The sequence below is a fragment of the Rhinopithecus bieti genome, unplaced genomic scaffold (assembly GCF_001698545.2).
Source record: "Rhinopithecus bieti isolate Rb0 unplaced genomic scaffold, ASM169854v2 scaffold_72161, whole genome shotgun sequence".
Lineage (NCBI taxonomy): Eukaryota > Metazoa > Chordata > Mammalia > Primates > Cercopithecidae > Rhinopithecus > Rhinopithecus bieti.
In genome coordinates, this window is record NW_016828382.1 from 1,149,857 (window position 1) to 1,172,241 (window position 22,385).

The following is a 22,385-nucleotide window of genomic DNA, read 5'->3' on the forward strand; positions in this document are numbered from 1 at the left end:
AACAAATTTACAAGAAAAAAACAAACAACCCCATCAAAAAGTGGGCAAAGGATATGAACAGACATTTCTCAAAAGAAGACATTCATACAGCCAACAGACACATGAAAAAATGCTCATCATCACTGGCCATCAGAGAAATGCAAATCAAAACCACAATGAGATACCATCTCACACCAGTTAGAATGGTGATCATTAAAAAGTCAGGAAACAACAGGGGCTGGGGAGGATGTGGAGAAATAGGAATGCTTTTACAATGTTTGTGGGAATGTAAATGAGTTCAACCATTGTGGAAGACTGTGTGGTGATTCCTCAAGGATCTAGAACTAGAAATACCATTTGACCCACCTATCCCATTACTGGGTATATACTCAAAGGATTACAAATCATGCTGCTATAAAGACACACACACATATATGTTTATTGCAGCACTATTCACAATAGCAAAGACTTGGAACCAACCCAAATGTCCCTCAATGACAGACTGGATTAAGAAAATGTGGCACATATACACCATGGAATACTATGCAGCCATAAAAAAGGATGAGTTCATGTCCTTTGTAGGGACATGGATGAGCTGGAAACCATAATTCTCAGCAAACTATCTCAAGCACAGAAAACCAAACATCACGTGTTCTCACTCATAGGGGGGAATTGAACAATGAGAACACTTGGACACAAGAAGGGGACCATCACACCCCTGGGCCTGTTGTGGGGTTGGGGGCGGGGGGAGGGATAGCATTAGAAGATATACCTGATGTAAATTACAAGTTAATGGTTGTAGCACACCAACATGACACATGTATACATATGTAACAAACCTGCATGTTGTGTACATGTACCCTAGAACATAAAGTGTAATATAATAAATAAACAAAAAGAGAAAAAAGAAAATTCTTTCTAGTCCTAATATTCTAATGTTCTCTCGTGGGTATAGAGTGAATATTTTATCAAATGCTTTTACTTTGAGATGATTATATAATTTTCCTCTTTATAATCAGCTTTGCATTCCTGAAATAAACTCAATTTCTTGGTGATATATTTTCCCCAAATATCCCTTGTATCAAAGAAGATATTACGTTGGAAATCATATATTTTTAACTGAATGATAATGAAAGTATGACATATATCTTTTTGTTCTTTGAGACAGAGTTTCACTCTTCTTGCCCAGGCTGGAGTGCAATGGTGCGATCTCGGCTCACTGCAACTTCCGCCTCCTGGGTTCAAGCGATTCTCCTGCCTCAGCCTCCAGAGTAGGTGGGATTACAGGTGCACACCACCATGCTCAGCTAATTTTTGTATTTTTAGTAGAGATGGAGTTTCACCACATTGCCAGGCTGGTCTCGAACTCCTGACCTCAGGTGATCTGCCTGCCTTGACCTCCCAAAGTGCTGGGGTTACCAGCATGAGCCACTGTGCCAGGCCGACATTCTTATACTATTCTTTTAGTTTCCATCCTATATTACAACATGCATTTTTGATTTATTAAAGTCTAATATAAGTTGCTATTTTTACAACTTATTGGACAAAACAGAAAATTTAGAGTACTTTAACTCCATTTAGTCTTCTCCCAACTTTTCTTCTATTTCTGTTGTAATGGATTGAATTGTGTTTCCCTGAAAGATATGTTGAAGTCCTAACCCTTGGAACCTGTGAACGTGACTTTATTTGGACATAGGGTATTTGGAGGTGTAATAAAGTTAAGATGAGGTCGTGGTGGATTAGTATAGGCCTTAACCCAATGACTGGTGTTCTTATAAAGAGGAGAGAAATTGGCCACAGACACACAGGAAGTGAGGCCATATGAAGACAGAGGCAGAAATTACAGCAATGGATCAATAAGCCAAGGAGTATCAAGGAATGCCGGCAATGACTAGAAACTAAGAAGATGAAAGGAAAGATAATTTTTTAAAGTCTTCAAAGTGTGCTTTTGGATTTCTTTCTCAGTATTGTGAGATAATAAATTTATTTTAAGACATCAAGTTTGTGGTGCTTTGTGAAGGTAGCCCTCCCTAGGAAACTACACAGGCGTCATGTATTTAAATTCTATCTAAATTAAAAACCCTGTAAGACAACATCAGTATTGTTTTGTGTAGTAAACTTTATGTTTGTTCACGTTTTTATTGTTTCCATTTTCTTTTTTTTACTTCTCCCTATAGTTTTGCGTGTTCATGTGGGATAATTTTCTTTCTATTTGAAGTATTTCCATTGGCATTTCCTTAGTGTGGATTTGGCATTAATGAATCCTTCCAGTTTTTGTTTGTCAGAAAATGTCCTGATTTTACCTTCACCCTTTCAGGTGTATTTTTCCTTAATATAGAACTCAGGATTAGAAGTTCTGCTAGCACGTTGAGGCTCTCATTCTATTATCTCATGACTACCATATTTGGTTTTCTCAGCTTTTATTATGATGTACATAGATGTGGTTTCCTTTGTATTTATGCTGCTTGGGATTTATTATTGTTCTTAATTCTGTGGCTTGATGTCTTTGTATCAGTTTTTGAGAATTTTTTTCCATTATTTATTTAAATATTGTTCTCTCTCAACCTCTCCATCATCTTTTGGGACTCAAATTACAACTCTACTAGACTGACTTGTGCTTGGTCTTTCTCTCTAATCTTTTTGTTGTTGTTGTTGTTCCTTTCTTTTCTTATCCTTTGCTTCTTTCTTACTGCTTTTTTTTTTTTTTCTAGATTTGGGGATATTTTATACTCTACTTTATTTTTTATATTGCTTCCAAAATTCTTATTAAAATATACCTGCCTGGGTCAGAAATCTAACAAAAAAGTACAAGAATTTTATGGAAAAAAAATGACAAAGTATCAGTGAAAGCCATGAAAGAAATCTGAATGAATTGACAGCTGATTTCCTGTACCACGGACTCAGTATCATAAAGGTATCAACTTTCTCTAAACATGACCTTTAAATTTCTTACCATTTTAATCAAACTACAAACAAGATGGTTTTCCATATAAAACTTGGTAAAAATGTTTCTTGTAAAGAGGAGTAAAAAGTTTAAGGAAAGTCAAATGACACTGACAGGGAAGAACAAGAAGGGAACAAAAGAATGATTATAGATGAATAACAACGGGAACAGTGTTATTGACACAGCAATAGATCAATAGAACACTCTAGAGAGCACAGACCCAGACCCAAGCATAGGAGGGAGGTGGTATTAGAAATCAGTGTGCACATGATGGACACTGTCTCTGGTGTTGAGACAAATCATTTTCCATATGGAAGAAATCTGAGGTCACTATTTCATACCATACATAAAAACAACTTCAAATATATTAAAGACATATACAAAAAGCAAATTGGAAAACTATCAGAGATAAATATAAACACACAATGTCCTCACTTATTTGTAGGATCTAAAAAGTAAAACAATTGAACTCATGGACATAGAGAGTAGAAGGATGGTTGCCAGAGACTGCAAAGGGTAGTGGGGGACTTGGGTTGTAGGGGGTAAGGATGGTTAATGGATACAAACAAATAAAGAAAGAATGAATAAAACCTACTATTTGACAGTACAATAAGGTGACTACAGTCAATAATAACTTCATTGAACATTTTAAACTAACTTGAAGGATATAACTGGATTGTTTGTAACTCAGAGGATAAATGCTTGAGGGAATGGATACCCCCCAAAATTAATAAATGTAAGCACATAATTTTTTTATTATGAGATAGGGAAAGATTTTTTATTTTTTTACATATGAAAATATGCACAACACCACTATTAAAGAAGAACTTCACATTAAGATAATGAATTAGTAGTTAATGTCCATCAGATTGGCACATAATTTAAGATTCTGGCAGTATAAAGTTAGGTGAGAATAAGGGGAATGGGAAATATTTTACTATGTTGGTGGGAGTATAAATTAGCAAAATTCTTCCTAGAGCAGTTTAGCAAAATCTAGTAAAGTTGAAGATACAGGTACCATACAACTGCGTAAGTACATGTAGGAATTTTAGAAGATTTAAAAAGTTTAGGTATGAACCCCAAAGGAACCTTTGTATGTATGCACAAGTAGACAGGCACAAGGACAATCATTGCCACAGATATAACATTTTCTTGGATGCATTCAAAGACTTGGTAAATTTTTTTGAAGTAAAAAAGAAAATTTAAAAAAATTAAAATTTTTTTCATCTACATTGTTGGTGAGAAAAACATTAATGGGAAAAAACAAGATACAGTAAATTTATATAATGAAATACTACATAATAACTAAGGTGACTGAATTAGGTCTATCTATGTTACTATAGTTAAATCTCCCAAATTATAGTAAGTCAGAAAGAGGAGGCATATTTAGCATGATGCCATTTATGTAAATTAAAAACACACAAATTATTTTAAATATATACATATATCTATGGATCCATGTGCATGTAAACAAAGTACAAAATGAGAACCAGAATGATTTATTCCAATATCAGATCAGAACTGCAAATACAATTAAAGGGAACTTCAAATTTATGAATTTTTCTTTTTGGTAATGTGAAACAATACAACAAAATGTTAACATGCATTCATTCTGCATGATTAACATATGGGTGCTTTTAACGTTATACTTGCTGTATTTTAACATGTTTTTAAAGACAAAATGTGTTTAGCATAAGTTGGAAGTATGGTGTATAGATGTTTCTTTAAAATTTTCCTATTTGTTAGTCTCTAGGCTCCTCTGTAGCATACTTGAGAGACACAGTTTAAAACAAGGCGACAATTTTCAGATAGAAGATAGATTTCTTTCTAAGATTCTTCTGTAACTCAGCAAACTAGCCTATTTATTATTGTAGGGTAAATGGAGGAGGATTGAACAACTTCCAAGTATAATTATTTTTCGTTTTGTCTATTTTTTTTCTTTGCCAGCTATTAAGTGTGTGCTAATGGTGGCAAATTTTCCAGTAGCAGGCAAATTAAAAATAACAAACCATGTAACTTTCCCTTGAAGAATCATGTTACATATACTTTCAAGGAGATGAACTGGTAATTCAGGGATTACTTGATTCAATCAATCAGCAACCAATCATTCATAACATCTTTCCTTTGTGGCCATCTTTTGCGGTAGAAATAAAAGAAAAATCATAAAATTCTGATGTATATCTGTTCATACCAAAATTTAGTGAATGGAAAATAAAAAAGTTATATGTAACGATGCACAAAGACTGTAGAGGTATCAAAGCAACTATCTTTGAATATACTACTACAAAATATGCACATACAGTGAAGTGTTTTGTGTTGAATAGCAAATGTTATTGAATAATCAAGATGAGTTGCCACCATTATATTATAGAAAAGTGCCTCAAAAATTCTGAAATCAAATTTCTCTGGAAAATAAGTTGTTCGGAATAAGTAAAAGAGTGAAGGTTATCATTAATTAAAGAAAAACATCATGTATTTCTTGAGAGCTTCAAATTTAAGTCATAAAGTACTAAAGATTATAAAGGGCTACAGTTGTTTACATCTATCTAATATATCTACATCTAAAGCTCACACACATGCCCAAAGTTTATTGCCAAAAAGGCCTTCAATTTCACAACCATATCTTTACAGATGAGGAAACTCAGGCATAGAGCTACATGGTACACAATTTTATGAAAAAGAAATATATTCAATAATTTACAAAATTTCCATCATTCCACTACTGAAAGGTAGTATTTTGGGGGTGCTACTTCCCAATGATGTGCTAGCATATTAACACAATGGTTGTCATATTGTTTCATGGAGAGTCTTGTGATTTTGTGGTGTCTTAAGGATCACAGACAAAGATAAAAGGAAGAATAAGGGGGTCACGAGCAGTGGAAATTGCTACATCCTCCTCACCTATGAATTTTATATATTGGGATCCTGCTTAAGATTTCATTTTTTTAAAAAAACAAGCTCTTCTTTCCTAAGTCAAAGTTTGTGAATCATTACAACATCACCAGAATATTGCTGGTGTATTAAACAGGCTTTCTCCAATAGTTTAGGGTCTGGTTCCTTCTTGACTTTATGTTCTTCTACTCCAGTTCTTGTTAAATACTTGTGGACATCTGGTGAACTTCATGGACTCTCTCCCCAGAAAAAATCATATAGACACACAATTTTGTGCCAAATATAGGAAGTGCATGGACTTCCTAAAATCCATTCACAGAGCCTGTGTTAATCACACTAACTCTAAAAGCTTTATTTAGAGGACTTAAGAAACGTCTGATGGAGAAAGAATTGAGGATTAACGTTAGAGTGTATTTGGAAAAGATGAAATTTTTTCAACACAGAATAACTTGTAAGATCAGTTTTTGCTGCCTAATGAGAAAACAAAAGTATTTTTCATTGAACTTCAAGAATCATACATACTCTTACTGGCCACTCTGTTCTTTTGATTCATTGATTCATTCAACAGATATTTATCAAGGACAGATATTTATCTAGCACAGTGGAAGACACTGTGCTAGGGGAAATATAAGTGAATGGTTTATAATACTTCAAGAGCCATCTATTCTTGAGAATATGAATCATCTTTAACACTTAACAAGTTTTAACCACTTAACCCACTAGTTAACACATGTGCATGCACACACACGCACACTCCACTGGAACAAGTACTCTTTTCACTGACCTGGGGCTCGATTAGGTCTGGTTGATGCAGACCTGGGCTGTCTATCCAAGTTGCCTCCAGTGGTGGATGTATTGTGTGGTTCAATCAGAGGACAGTAAGGATGTGCAGAGACATAAGGATTCTGGCACCAAGGGCTGCGATTGGGGAAAACAGTTGGTGGGATTTCCTTCTCTCTGTAAAAGAAAAAAGCCTAAATGGAACTCAAAAGTCATTTTATGCTGTGGCATTAGTGTTGAAGGCACAATTAAAGTGAAAGCATATTTCAAGACCAAGAGAATACGACTTTTTAAACTTTGAGGGCAGAACTTTTATTATAACTTCAGAAGCATTTGCCTACAAATGAATAATACATTCTGCACCTCTGTCCACCGGCAGTTCTTGATCCAAGATAAAATTCCTAGATGATGCACCTCTCCCTCCACCTAAGCACCTCTAAAGACTTGGGGATACCTCACCTCTTCCCCTCTCTGCAGCAGCCTTGTTTCTTATAACAGTGCCCATGAAAAGTGAAATGGCCAGAGGCAGCTCAATACTATCTAGTTAAGTTCACCAGCCTTCATTGCCCCAGGAGTATTTACCTGCTTGTTCTGTTTTTATGTTTTCCCTATGAGTTCTATTCAAAATAGTAGTTTCCAAAAATCACTATTGATTTAATTTATACATCACACATCCATTTGTCATCCAGTCATTCCCACATGCTCAGTTACTAATTGTGGGAAGGACCCATTAAAACAAACAAACCAAACAACCCTTACCTCTTAAGAAAAACTTGAGCTTGTTCCACCTGACAATTTGAGATATCTTCCTTAGGTTGATCTTGTTTTTCTTTAGTTATTGTAGTTGTAGATGCAGTCCACTGAAACATATGCTTCTGGAATGTTGGAGATACTACTGAACATCTGTTGAATTCAATGTCAGTATCTAATTTTTCCCATGCTTGCTTCCAGTGGATAGGGGTGTACCAGGCAATGGCCTAATGAAAATGATTTATTAATGTCAACTATGTATATTTGAGGTTTACAACATGCTGTTATGAGATATATACACATATATATTAAAATGGTTACTACGGTGGAGCAAATTAAGTTATTTATTGTCTTATGTAGTTACTTTTTTATGGCAAGAGCAGCTAAAATCTACTTATTTAACAAAAATCCCCAATACAATTTCATTAACTATAGTCCTTATGTTATACACTAGATCCCTAGACTTCCTCATCCTACAAATCTCTGCTACTTTGTATCCTTTGACCTACATCTCCCTATTTCGTCCCCTTCTCCCATCCCTGTGAACCAGTTTTATTCTCTTTCACTGTATGTTTGACCTTTTTAAAAATTCCACATGTAAGTGAGATCATGCAACATTTTTCTGTGTTTGACTTATTTCACTCAACATAATGTCCTCCAGGTCCCTCCATGTTCTTTTTTAAGGTTGAATAATATTCCATTGTGTATAGCTACATTTTCTTTATCCATTTGGCTGTTGACAGACACTTAGGTTGTTTCCATATCTTGGCTATTGTGAATAATGCTGCAATGAAGATGGCTGTGTAGATACCTTTCCAAGGTGGTGATTTCATCTTTTTTGGGTATGTACCCAGAAGAGGGATTGCTGGATTGTATGGTAGCCCTACTTTTAATTTCTTTAGGGACTTCCATATTGTTTTCCATAAAGGCTGCACCAATCTACATTCCTGCCAACCATGTACTGGGGTTCCCTTTTCTCCATACTCTCACCAACATTTGTTATTATATCACTTGTCTTTTTGGAATAGCCATCCTTATGAAGTGTGAAGTGATATCTCAAAGCAATTTTAATTTGCTTTTATTTGATGCTTAGTGATGTTGAGCACCTTTTAATATATCTGTTGGCCATATTTTTTAAATGTCTTTGGAGAAACGTCTGTTTAGGACTTTTGCCTGTTCTCTAAATCAGGTTATTTGCTTTTCTGCCTTTGAGTTGTAAGAGTTCCTCATAAATTTTGAATATTAGCTCTTTCTCAGATATGAGTTTGCAAACTTTTTTTTCCCAGTCGGTAGGTTGCTATTTTATTTTGTTAATTGTTTCCTTTGCTGTGCAGAAGCTTTTTAGTTTGATATATTCCATACTCCCTTTTATTTATTTTTGTTTTGTAGCCTGAGCTTCGGTGTGATACCAAGAAATCATCGCAAAGGACCATGTCAAGGAGCTTTTCCCCTGCGTTCTTTCCCAGCAGTATTATGGTTTCAGGTCTTATGATTAAGTCTCTTATCCATTTTGAATTGTTTTTTATTTACCATGTAAAATATGGTACAACAGAATTTAAAAATTGAACTATATAATGCCATTTACCTATGTGTTTGGCTTAGCGAACTACATGATGAGGACATAGAGTAAGGCATCTTGGCCTTAGTTTCCTGTTCTGAAAATTACAAGCAGCATAACCTCAGATAGGTAGGTTACTTTCTAACTTGAACTGTGACTTCATATGTAAAACTGAGAGGGCGGTAGTGGGAACTGCTTTACCGATGTGTTGTAAAATTCATCCAGCTACCGAATTTCATAACTCTGAAGAACTGTGCAAAAAGTAATGGTAATATTAATAAGTTAAGATTTTAAACATTTAAGACACTGTGTGTGTGGGTGTGTCTAATTTGAGATGGCAAAATGGACAGTAGAGCTAGAGACATGGACAAGAAAACACATTCTCCAGGTTAGAATCCTAGGTGAGAGTATTAAGGAGACCCACGAGCCCTGAAGCTGGAGTTTGTTTGGATTTCCTGAATATGTGACATGCGCACAACATACATGTTGCAAAAATTATTCAGGAAAATCCTTTATAGAGATTAACAGTTATATTTCTATTCAACACGAAAAACGTGCCGTAACATTCTACTTGTTCTAGTGATCTCTTTTTAGTTTACCAAATTAGAGGTTTGGACTTCACACTGTAACCACTGAACATCCCTCTGCTTGGCTTGACAAATAACGTAGACATAAAGACAACACAAGACCAGTTCAGCTAGGCTAAGCTTCCAGCAGAGAAAGAAAGATGAATTCTTTTTTAAAAAGTTTCTTTTCATAGATTACAGCAAATAAATGGACTTTTGCTACGGATCATTAGTTAGAAATCCTCCATTTTTAGTAGCTCAAACACATTATATTTTGAAAATATGTTCATGATCTTTTAGTGTGATCTCCCTAAATGAGATGTGTGCCTTTCCTAGACAAGGCAATATTTTATTTTCTCTGTAATGTAGGAACTTAAGAAAATCTTGGATGACAATGATAATGTGATAAAATTTAGCCTCAGCTCTAGAATGTTGGCCACATGAACCTTGCAAACTATTTTTAGTGCAATAGAAAAATTCTTGAGAGTTAGAAGATATGGTTTTATTTTAGTTCTATCACATTACTTATCATGTGACCTTAAGCAAGCCATTTAACTTTCCAAGCCCCATTTTTCCCCCAAAATACTGAAACAGTACTGAGAATGAAATGAAATAAGGCAATATAAACAGCCCTTCAATGAGTTCCTATTGTATAGGACTGGTCTGTTCCACATCTGGATCTCTAATGCAAAACAATGTATTGGGAAAGTGCCAGGCATTGATAAACGTAAGAAATTTATTAATTATTTGACATGTAATTTAGAGGCTCCAAATCCCAATACGACAACAATGTGACTGGTGAAAAAAAACCTATCCCTGCTTTAAAGGTCCATAGACTCATGGAATCTTAGTGATTATATCATACAATCTGTTACTTTACAGATGAGAAAGTAGAATAATACATGGCAAAGCAAAACTAAAAGCCACATTTATATTAAGCCATAAGATTTGTAGCTGTATCGAATATTAACTGTTGCCATGTTAGTGTCAAGATGACTCAAAAAGTAGTCTAAGATCTACTTTATTTTAGCCTCCTTTTAATTTTTTAAATTTATTTTTATTTTTACTTTTTTTCAAGACAGAGTCTTGCTCTGTCGCCCAGGCTGGAGTGCAGTGGTACAATCTTGGCTCACTGCAACCTCCGCCTTCCAGGTTCAAGCAATTCTCCTGCCTCAGCCTCCTGAGTAGCTGGGACTATAGGCGGACACCACCACGCCTGGCTAATGTTTGTATTTTTAGTAGAGGCGGGGTTTCACCATGTTGGCCAGGCTGGTATCGAACTCCTGACTTTTGAAATCCGCCCACCTTGGCCTCCCAAAGTGCTGGGATTACAGGCATGAGCCACTGTGCCGGCCTAGGCTTCCTTTTAAAAATGACTCATAATATAACATCTCTTTGCCCCATCTTACAAATACAAAATATTATTCAAGTCCAGAAACGGGATCTATTCTGATTTGTATAGCTGGTTATTATTGTAGACAGTAGATTACAAGCTTCGTGACTTTTTCCACAAGATATGGATTATTTTCTACATACAAATAGAAAGCAATTCCAGGGTCATGATGATACTTTGAGTCTGTGTTTCAGCATGTCTATGGGAACGCAGTAAATTGTCTTTTTTAAGAAAAATTTACCTGGCGGTTGCAGATAGTAATATCCAGTGCTATTAAAGTGAGAATGAAAATGAATTTATTAGAAAAAGAACTCTATACTTACAATAGGGTTTCAAGCTGATTTTAAAGTCACATTTCCACCTATTTAAGGGAAATATTTTCTAGTTGAATTAAATAATGCATATGGCTTTACCATAAGGTAGAATTTCCAATGGGATGCGACCCAGGGAAAAAAAATAAAAAACGCTTGAGCTGAGTTCTGAAGGGCAGGTAGGATTTAATAGGTAAAAAGGGAGGAAAGAGAGTCTATTGAGAGGCAAGAGCATGCGCAAAGGCTCTGTGGCATGAAGGAGCAGTCAAGCACTGGAAAGTAAAAGTAGTACGAGAAGGCCAGTGTGGCTAGAGCAGAGTGCATGGAGAAGCATGGAGAGAGGAGAGTCCAAGAGGTGAAAAGGGGCAAGATGGCCATGATTCAGGTTAGGAGGGCAAACTCCTCTACACTACAGATTCACCACGCATGGCTCTTCCTCTCAATGCTTTTTCTTATGCTCTCCTTTACAGAGTTGATATTTCTGACCTGGGCTGCCCATACTTTATTAAAGCATTATTTCACTGTATTGCAATTATTTATTATTACATATCAATTTCTACTAGTAGAGTCTGAATTTCTTGAGGACAAGAAGTGTGCAATACTTATGTTCCCTTTCTAGCACATAGCGCCATTCCTGACAGATACAAAATATATTTAAATATTTTCCATACAGTTCAATCAATCAGGTTCAGTCTTTCATTAGCAGGCACAGTTATTTGTGCTTACATCACCCCACAGAAATGGTCTGATTCTATATGTGCAAAGTCATTCAAATCACTGGGTAAAAGGAACAGTCTAAGTACAAAGCCTAATTCAGTTGCAAGACATGAAAACTTATTAAAATCTGCATTCCAGGAGCTCAGGGACCTGGTCTGCCTGGTTCAACGCTCAGTGCCTGGAGCAACACACATACAAAGTAGAAACCACAAACTGGTTTACAGAGTGGATAACTATGATGAAAGTTCTGAGATAAGAATGCCTTAATCCTAAACTGGGTTTTGGTAATGATTTCTTATGAGGCTGAGTAAATAACTCACATTGTGTATCCTTATTTTCCCCATCAGTGAAAATAAGTAAATAACTTAGATTGTGTAGCCTTATTTTCCTCATCAGAGAAGTATTATAAAATTCAGTTCGAGCCCACAAGGAGATCTAAAGCTGAGTGGGTGAAGGCTACTAAGTTATATCTAATGGGTGCTCTCCTCACCTAACAACTGTTCCCACAGAAAGACAGTAAATGGTTCTTAAGAAATTAGCCAAGTCTATTTTAAAGGGAAAGTCAATCTCAACATGGATTATAATGCAACAAAAAAGAAACTCAGAGATAGATTCTGGTTAACATATTTTGTGGGTCAGCAGTAAATGACACAGTAAGTCAGACTGAGGGTAAGAAAAAAACACAGGTATTTAAAAATGATCTAAAAATCATTTTGAAAAGGATTTTTTGTTGTTGCAAAAGGAATACCTTTGAACCTTAATGGTGTGTCCATGGGTATATATTTATGCCAATAATATACCAAGAGAAAGGTTGAGTGAAAATATAAAATTGTCAAATACTGGGAACAAATTACACAAAGCTAGTGCTAATACGCTTAATTTTATAAGGAGTAAAGTATAGTCATTTCAAATTAATATTGTGGGCTCTTTCATTAGACTATTAGTTCCTTGAGTGCAGATACTATATCTTAATCTGTTATATTCCCAGTACTTAGCATAGCTCTAAAATAGAGAAGAGTCTCAATAAATATTTGAGAAATGAAAAAATAAATAGAAAAGACCCGTATCGAGTACCTTCCTTATCCCACTCTTCAGGCTAAATATCACAAATAAAATATTCCCTCGACTTTGAAAGTTGAAGAGGCTTCTTAGGAATATGAGATATCAAAATTATTTTTGCCAAATTTTAAGATGCTCTGGGGCCCTTTGACACTGGGAAGAGAATGCTGTGGATTTGCCTGATGTGTTGTGGCATTTAGTGATGGTTCTATCCAAGCTTTAAGGATAAAAAGAATAATAGAGTGAGCTAAGAGGATGGGAAACATAAGGATAACTATCCATTCTATGAAAAACTAGCCCAAATGTCCATCAAGCAACAAGTGGATAAAGAAAATGTGGTATATACATACCATGGAATACCACCACTTAAGAACTAATGAGTGCTCTCCCATTTGACAACATGGTTATTCATGTAACCAAACACCACGTTCCCCCAAAACTATTGAAATTTTTAAAAAATAATAAATTTATAAGAAACTGACAATAAAATAATCTTTTAGGCATAAAGTCAATTTTACTGACATTTATGCACTTAGACACATTGTATAAAATGAAGAGTAAAAAATACAGATATGCTCAATAAGCACAATATTTTTAAAAAACGATTGTTAAGAACCAGAAACTAACTTGACCGTTCGGTTTGCACAGGATTGTTATACAATCGGGACTTGCTCTAAACTTCTCTTGTTCCTTCCAAAGAAAATCTGATGGAGGTTGATGCTTTGCTTCAGATGCTGCTGCCCACACCTGTAATAAAATTGTTAATGACAAATGCCACTGGAGTTGAATACAATTTTGTAAATGCCATAGGGTTACTGCAACATAATCTTTCTGAACAGATGAGGTTTTAAAACGTAATGACTATATCATATACAATGTCAAGCTATGCAACACCAAACAGCTGCTCTACAGGGATTAAAGGAAAAAACAAGAAAGAGAGGAACCCTCCTGTGTCAGCTAATTACCTGTTCTCTAAGCAATCTCTTTGCTTGTCTTTTCAGGTTTATATTTACTTGGTTTCAGGAAATTAAAAATTTCATTTTAATAGTTAAATTACAAAAACAAAAGATTGTACACAAAATTGAAGACAGCTGTGGAAATTTAACTGTGGGTATTAATTTACATCCAGAAGATGGACAAAGTGTGGTAATTAACCAACAACAACAAAATCACATCTTATGTACAGATCCAGATAGAGTGATAACGAGACAGTGCTGAACCACAGACTGACAGTGTCAACAAGTTTGTCCTGTACTATTCTAATGTACAGTATTTATACTCTTATACTCACTGTTACTGTGGAACTGGCATGCATTACAATGTTTGGAAGGAATCGGTACAAAGAAATGGTTTGTCCATTCACATTTTGCTGGAGAATATGATCTCCAATTGCCATTTCTTTGTCAAGGGAAGAGTTAATGAGCTTCACGAACAAACCCTTGACATTCACTTCAGCTATTTCAATGTCTCCAAGAGAACTAGAAAATAAAACACAAAGATTGTAAGGCGCCTTCAGATAGGAGTGTTTTTGACTCACTTTAAGAAGTGAATAATAAAGTACTTGAAAGTTGTTCTTAAACTGTATATTCTATTGGCCAAGTCCTATATAGAAGTAGTATATTTTGTAACCTCAGACAAATGGCTTGAGTTTTTAGTTCTATTTCTTTATCTGTGCAATAAAATAATCCATTTCACTTAAAATGAAGAAAGCCTAAAAAGTATTTTAGGTGTCAAGGTATAAAAGCCACAGGAAGTTGTGAATTATAATAGTTTAAATTTCCTACTGTTCAGGATAAAATCACTGAGACATGAAACTCTCAAAAGTAGATCAAGAGACAAATCATTTACTTTATTTCTGATAAAGTGACTAAAGAAAATAGCAACTGTGATTAAAAGATTTTGAAAGGCAAAATCTTTAAATAAACATAAGATGGTATTTTTCACCTTTTCACTTGCTTTGAGAGCTTCCTATGTATGATCCAGGGACCAGGCTAATCATTTACATATCATTATATATCATCGTTTTTCAGATTGCGAGTCACAACTTATTAGTAGGTCAAAACTCACTTTGGTAAGCAAAGACCCCATCTTAAAATAAGATACATCCGTACCAATAATAATAACAATACTACTTATACATCAGGCACCTAAAAACACTATCTAATATCTCTATATGTATATCTACATCTATGTTTCTATTTATTTATCTATCTATCTCTATATATAATTCTCCACAATTTCTCATCCAGAGTTCCAAAATCCAAAAGCTCTGAAAACCAAACAAAATTTTTTAAAACAGATTTGAAGAAAAGCCTGGTCCAAAACAGAGGTGAGGCTATTTACAGTCCTTGTTCATGGTTTATGTGAATATTTATATATTTTTCTGTGAAAAGATTAATGTTTGATTTTTTGATACTTCTGTAATCCCTGACAGGGTGTTTCATAATATGTGTTCTAAAATTTCCTTTCCTAAAATTGTCAACATTCTGAATTTGGAAATACATAATTCCCCAAGTATTTTGGTGAAGGCATTGTGGACTCATGATAACTCATATAATTCACACAATAACATACATATTTCTCATTGAAATACTTCTACATATTTCTTATTGATGGTCACATTCAAAAAATGTGAGGAATACTGTATTATCTCATTTAATTCTTAAAACAACTCAGACAGGTAGTATTTTTAGCCCCATTTTATAGATAGAGAAACTGAGGTTTACAGAGATTAATTCCCATGTCCGAGGTCACTCAATAAATGTTAACCCTTGTCTTTCTGTGTCACTCAACAAGTAAAATCTCAAATAAGTTTGACCTAACCATTCAGGTTGTTTAAATTCTGTACACACCATGGTGGTTGAACTCTGCAAGAAAATGCACACACAAAGATAGTTGCTACCAAAATCTTAGTGGTCTCCAACCACATCTGGGCCCTTGCTGACTGACAGCAAGTTGTCATCTTCATGAGCCAAGTCAGAAACTTCTGCCATCCTTCAACAATGTTCAGATCCCTGCCCCATATCTCTATTCTCACTCTTGGAAAATTATCTCACTAAGAAAACATGACCATCAGAGAGACTAGTGCATTTCCCTGCTTCCCACTTAGAAACAGGCTCTCCTAGGCTCTCCTATAGCCGAGCCCACTTTTTCTCTGTAGCCCACCCCATTTCCGTGGAAGAGGCCCCCTCTCCCATCTGCAGTGAAGCCCTCTAATCACCAACTCCTCCTGATGCTTCAGCAACTCAGTCCCCTCATTGTCCTTCCTTTCTCCTTTAACACCAACTTATCCCTCTGGATTACCTATTTCCCCCAAATAGTTATATATCCTTTAGGGGCTACCACCTTAACAAAGAAAAAAGAGAAAAGGCCTTCTCCAGCTTACAATTCCTACTGCCATCACAACCTAGCTTTTGGAAAAGGCTATGTCACTAATTAATCACTGATTAATCACCTCTTATTTACCTCACAACCCCCTATCACTGCCAAAGACCCAGATGACCAGTGCCCTTCACAATCAGTAAATTGAGTGGCAACTGTTAGTCTATATCTTCATGTCTTCTCAGTATTGGCCTCTGCCAGACATGCCCTCTTTTTGGAACCTGTTGTCTTTGTTTTTTCAAGTCGACTGTTTTGCCTCTAAGAATCTTGTTACTTTTCAGCCCCTTTTTCAGATTTCACCCAGGCCCTTCATGCATCTCCCAGATGTTGATCCCTGGGATTCTGTTTTTAGTCCTCTTTTATTTCCCCCATTTATCCTTATAGGTGATGTTATCCATGAACAGTGTTTACTAACAATTAATACACTCATAACTACTAAAACTAAATCTCTTGCCTTCCTACTGAGCTTCAGATCCACAGAAACAACTGACCACAAGATCCCAAAAGGTACCTCTGAACTCAACACGTTGGCCTGTTGTAAATTTACTCTCCCAACTAGAAAACTATTCCAGTGAATTACATTGTTCACCCTGTTGGCGAAGCCTGAAACTTCCATTACTGTCCCAGTTTCTTATCCTTCGTTCCTTATTCGTGACCAGGTTCTGCTGATTCTTCCTTTTCGGTGGCATCTGTTTACATTTTCTCTCCATCCCTGTTACTGCTGCCTTTATCATGCTCTCATCATCCCCATGAGACATTGAATCAGCATCCTAATTATTGTCTTCAGTCTTACCCCCTTCTAAGCATTCTCCACTTTGCTTCCAGAGCAATCTTTGTACAATCCAAACCTATTTCTGCTTCCTTCCTGGAAATCCTTCAATATCTTACCATTTCCTTCTATAGAAAACACAAACATCACAGCACTCAACCAAAGCCCTACCTTATCTGTCAGCTTCTTTAACCCCCTTTTCCTTACTTCCTACCTTATGCTTAAACTGCAACCATAAAGAATTGCTTGCAAGAGCATAATTCATGCTGCTGTAGGCTTCACTCACCATGCACACACATACTATTTCCTCTTCTTGTTTCCCATATCCTTATAAACACTTCAAATTTTCAGCCTTCTTATTTTTTTTTTCCTATCATAGGTACAAAATGGAATCTCATTGCATTTAAATTTGTTTTTCCCTGATTATAGTGCAGTTACACAAGCTGCTTATTGGCCACTCAGTTTCCCCCTTCAATGAATTACCTGTTCATATCATTTCATTCACTTTTCTGAATTTACATTTTTATAATTGATTTGTGGTATTCATAGCATAGTATTTAATTATATGCACATATTTTCTGCAAGAAGAGATTTTAAAAATGCTTCATCTATAATGTTTCTTATGGTACAGTTTATATTTCTAAAATTTTACTGTAATAAAATTTATCAATCTTTTCTTTATAGTTTCTGCTTTTTGTGTCCTATATAAGAAATCTTTCCCTGCTCTTATGTCATATTTTCTTTTAAATGTTTCAATAATTTGCTTTAAACAGCTTTATTTGTCTGTATATATGTGTGTGAGAGTGTATTTCATATAAGGAGCTAATTTTCCTACTTATGTTTATTAGATTGTCCATCATCTCCCTGCTGATTTGTAATGTCACCTTAGTCAAACAGCAGGTTTCTGAATATTATAAGGCTTCCTAGCTGTTCCGTTGATCTAGCTGTTCATCCTGTGTCTATACCAAATGAGTTTAATTTGTATTGTTTTAGATGAAGTCTTGGTTTTGGTTGGACAAGTCCCCTCTGATTTTCTTTTCCAATATTGTCTTAACTCTTTTTAGACTTTAACCCTTTGTGGTAAGCAAAATAGCTGTCCAAAGATGTCTATCTCTAATCTCTGGATCCTGTGAGTATGTTATGTTAGATGGCAAAAAGAACTTTGCAGATGTAACTAAAGTTATGGATGTTAAGATAGGGAGATTAGCCTAGGTTATTCAGGTGGAATTAATCAAATCAATGAACCCTTAAAATTAGAGAATTTACTCCAGCTGGAAGCAGAAGAGCGCTGCAGTGGGAGGGAAGTCAGAGAGACTCCAAATACAAGAAGGATTTGATGCACTGTTGCTGGTTCTGAGATGTAGCGGCTCATCTGCAAGGACTGGGGAGAAGCCTTTTGAAGCTAAGGGTGCCTGTATGCTGACAGTTAGTAAGGAAGTACTATCACTGCAAGGAATTGAATTTGGCCAACAACCTCAAAGAGCTTGGAAGCAGATTTATTTCAGTGTCCAGATAAGAGCCGGTTTGACATCTTAATTTTGACCTTGTAAAACTCTAAGCAATCAGCTGAGACAACTCAGACTTATGACCTAGGGAACTATGTGTTAATAAGTGGGTGCTATTCATGTTATTTTAAGTCACTAAGTTGGTGATAATTTATTATGGCAGCAATAGAATACTAATATATATTTCTTGTGATTTTAGAGTCAGTTTGTCAGAAATGTTGTCCAGTTGGCCTACAGTTTCAGTCCCAATGTCCTCATTGGATATTTAGTCTAGTGTCTCGTTATTCCATTTTTCTGTTGATAAACCAACTGCCAGCCAATATTTTGGTTGTTTCTTTGAGGGCAAATGTCCTTTATCTCTGGTTGACTTTAAGATTTTTTTTTGCATCTTCTGTTTTAAAAAGTTTTTTTTTTTTTTTTTTTTTTTAAACAATGTATCTAGGTTGGTTTGCTGGCTTGTTTTCTGTCTTTTATCCTGTTGGACGTTGGTAGTACTTCTTGAATATTGGGCTTGATGTCTTTCATTAGTCTGGGAAAATTCTCTCCTGTATTTCCATCAATACCATTCTACTTCAATCTTTCTTCTCCTTCAGTGACTTTAATTAGAAGTAGATTAAAGCCTTGTCTCTTATGCTTGTTTATAACCTTGCTATCTGTGATTCAGTCTAGATATTTACTTCTGAGAATATTCCAGTTCAGTAATTTTCTCTTCTGTTATATCAAGTGTAATTTTAAACCCACCTACTGAAATAATAATTTCCGTTGTTGGATTTTTTTTTTTTTTTTTACTTCGAGAACTTGTTTATGATTCTTTTAGTTCCCAGGTTTATGTTAAATTTTTTATCTTGTCACTTAATTACTTGAATATTTTAGTCATTGCTAGTTTGAAATCCTGGTCAGATGACTACAATGTCTGGACCTTCTAGGCCTGTTTCTGGTGTCCATTTTTAATCTTGGTGTTTGGTCAACTCTTATCTTTTGTACACGTTTTTTTGTTTGTTTGTTTTTTGTTTAGTGCCTAGTATTACAGAGAAAAAACTGCAGAGATAATTTAAGGTTCTGTATAATATTTTTTCACTCAAGATTTACTTTTGCTTCTGGTAGGCATCTAAGTTGGGAACAAATCACTTTAAATTAAATGTGAAATAATTTGACACTGTACTGGTCTGTTTTGCATATAGCCTTACTCTTCGTCTTTCCTTGAATTTCCAACTAAAAGCCTCAAGTGACCCTCCATTTTTTTGTATAGGCCCTAAATGCCAACTTTTATTCACCCAGTCCTATGACTCTTGAGAAAAACTTCTAACTTCTCAGCCTCTTAGTTGCAGCTGTGAAAATCGGCCGCTGTTTTCAGGAGAAAAGTGGCTCTAATTGTCAGGCTATCACTCTGGATTTTGTCTCTCAGAGGAGGAATTATGAAAATAATGGGTGTAACCTTCTATGAAATCTCTCAATGTACACTATCAAATTCCCTTCAAAATAGTGGTCTCACCTGCATTGTATGAGAATGCCTTTTTCATAGAGGCTCACTTTTGAACAATTTATGTCATAATTTCTTCTTCCTTTTCTTTTGCATTATCATTATGGTTCTTGCCAAATTTTGGATGTAACATTTTACTCTTTGACATCCCTGGAACACCATTGTATCATCCTCATCTTACTGTTACTAAAATCTCTGCAGGTTGTTTTTATTTTTTGAGAGAGCATTCTTTTGTTTTTCAGACTTACGTTTTCTGCCTGGGAAGATGAGCACTAATTTGACTTTTGTTTTTAAACAGGTAAGACCTTGGAATAGCTCAGCTATTCCTTTGTTATTATACATATAGCTGGATATTTACAGTTACTTTTCAAAAATCCTTCATATACAAGCAAAGTGCTTATTCATTAACCTTAAATTTATATTTTATGCATATACATAGAATACATAGAATAAATGTTCTTGTCTGAAGGAGAAAACAACATTGTCCATATCAGAGCCCTTTATTTGCCTTCTTTTTGATATAAGATCAATGCATGGAAATTCCGAGAGGCAGGCTGTTAATCTGCTGTCACACAACATTTAGTAGTTATCTTTTTCTCTTCCTTGCCAGCCTTCCCATTTACCTTTAGTAGGAAAGTGACTTGAGACCTCTACATATAATTTGTGATTGGCTGAGAGTGGAGAGTGATGTTGCAATCACCATCAGTAGCCTTTGCACAGTCTTTATTTATAAAGAGATTAGGGAGATACATGGCTGTGTCACTTTTTAAACAAAATTACTTTCCATTATTTAAGCACTAATTTATCTATTTGTTGGGCTCTCCTTGATAGCTCCATGCTATTTGTCTGCTTTTAAGTTTCTGATATTCTGCAGTTTGCTAAAATTATCTTTGAAGTTCCAGTTCTTCCAACTTGTATATACCTAACATTTCCCATATAGGTGTTTTTAATTGAGGGCATATGGGCTGATTAGGGGATACAGCATTTAAGAGTCCTTAAATTTTTAAAGGACAAACTTAGAAAGACTCAGGGAACTTAATTCAGTTCATTGGGACTATAGGAACCCTGATGCCTACAAGTTTTGATGGTAGATCCTTAATGTAATGGAGGTGTAAATTTGTACATCACTACTACAAGGTTCTAAATCATCCAAGGGAAAAATAAATGGGGATTAGTCTGAATAAGAATCCTATGGGAAGATGAGGATATTTGCAGCCTCAAAATTGTTTTAAACTAGAACCATTCGTGTGTTTATCATGATCTCAGTGAGGCCCATCTGAATTCAGAGGTTACTATCATTTTGACTATAGACATGTAGGATGCAGAATTTCTTGGGGGTTGAGATGGAGGATGAATGAGAAGTTAGCCTTCTTAATACAGTTTGATCACACCTGAGACATTTAGAACTAAACTTGAAGCCAAGGTAAGGTCTTGGATATAGTGTCAGGGAGCATGTGTAACTAGTGAAAATCCTAATAATGTCTCTACTTTGTTTCCTGTTTGCCTACAACTCCTTTTTTTTTTCTTCTGCTGGCAGATATTAAACAAATCCCTACAGATAGTGGGTGGTAGGAAAGAAACAACAGCTTTGATTGAAAACAACAGAATTGAGAATCAGCTTCTGTTTCCAGCCTAGATGAAGCTACAAGAAATGACTTTGGCCTTCCATCTGAAACAACTAAAATCTGGAAAATACAAGAAACAGTATTTTTGAAGATATTTGATACTGGTCAACAAAGAATAGTGATACTTGAGAGACAGAAGAGAAATGTAGTGAGACTTAAAATTTTCCCAGATTATTTCTCGAGAAAATTTCCAGGCTGCATCATGGAAGGTACATCCTCTTTGACTTGAGGAGATGGAGCTGAGAGTCTGAAGAGACCAAGGTGGCTGGAGGTCACAAGCGGAGTATCAAACACGGGAAGCTGCAAAAAGAGCACTGGCGATTTTCAGATGGTCCCCTTTGAGTATTTAGCAGAAGATTGATCAGCACATGTATTTGACTGTAGAAAAAGACCATTTTGAAAAGATTAGAAGTAACAGTACTTGAAGCTCTCACAGCGTAAGGAAGTTCCCACCCGCCAGACTGAAAAACCTCACAATTAATGGGGCCTTGCATAGAGTACTAAGGAGACTTTTGCCTCAGTAGTGGAGAATAATGACAAAGTGAAAATATTGCTTTGTTTCTACCTAACAAGCTATAAAAGCTAGTCCTTAAAGCCTTAAACTATTTCCAAGTAACTTAAGTGGGTCCCAGAAAAAAACTCAAGAAATGAAAATTCATAGAAATACAAAATATTC

General features: G+C 35.5%; 1 protein-coding gene across 1 annotated transcript in view; it reads right to left on the bottom strand.

Annotated features, from left to right (window-relative positions):
* Nucleotides 1-22,385, bottom strand: part of LMNTD1 (lamin tail domain containing 1) — a 66,765-nt gene that overhangs the window by 27,866 nt on the left and 16,514 nt on the right. The window contains 4 exon segments of the mRNA XM_017864526.1: nucleotides 6,600-6,772; nucleotides 7,355-7,572; nucleotides 13,577-13,696; nucleotides 14,241-14,427. Of these exon segments, the coding sequence (XP_017720015.1) occupies nucleotides 6,600-6,772; nucleotides 7,355-7,572; nucleotides 13,577-13,696; nucleotides 14,241-14,427 (698 nt within the window).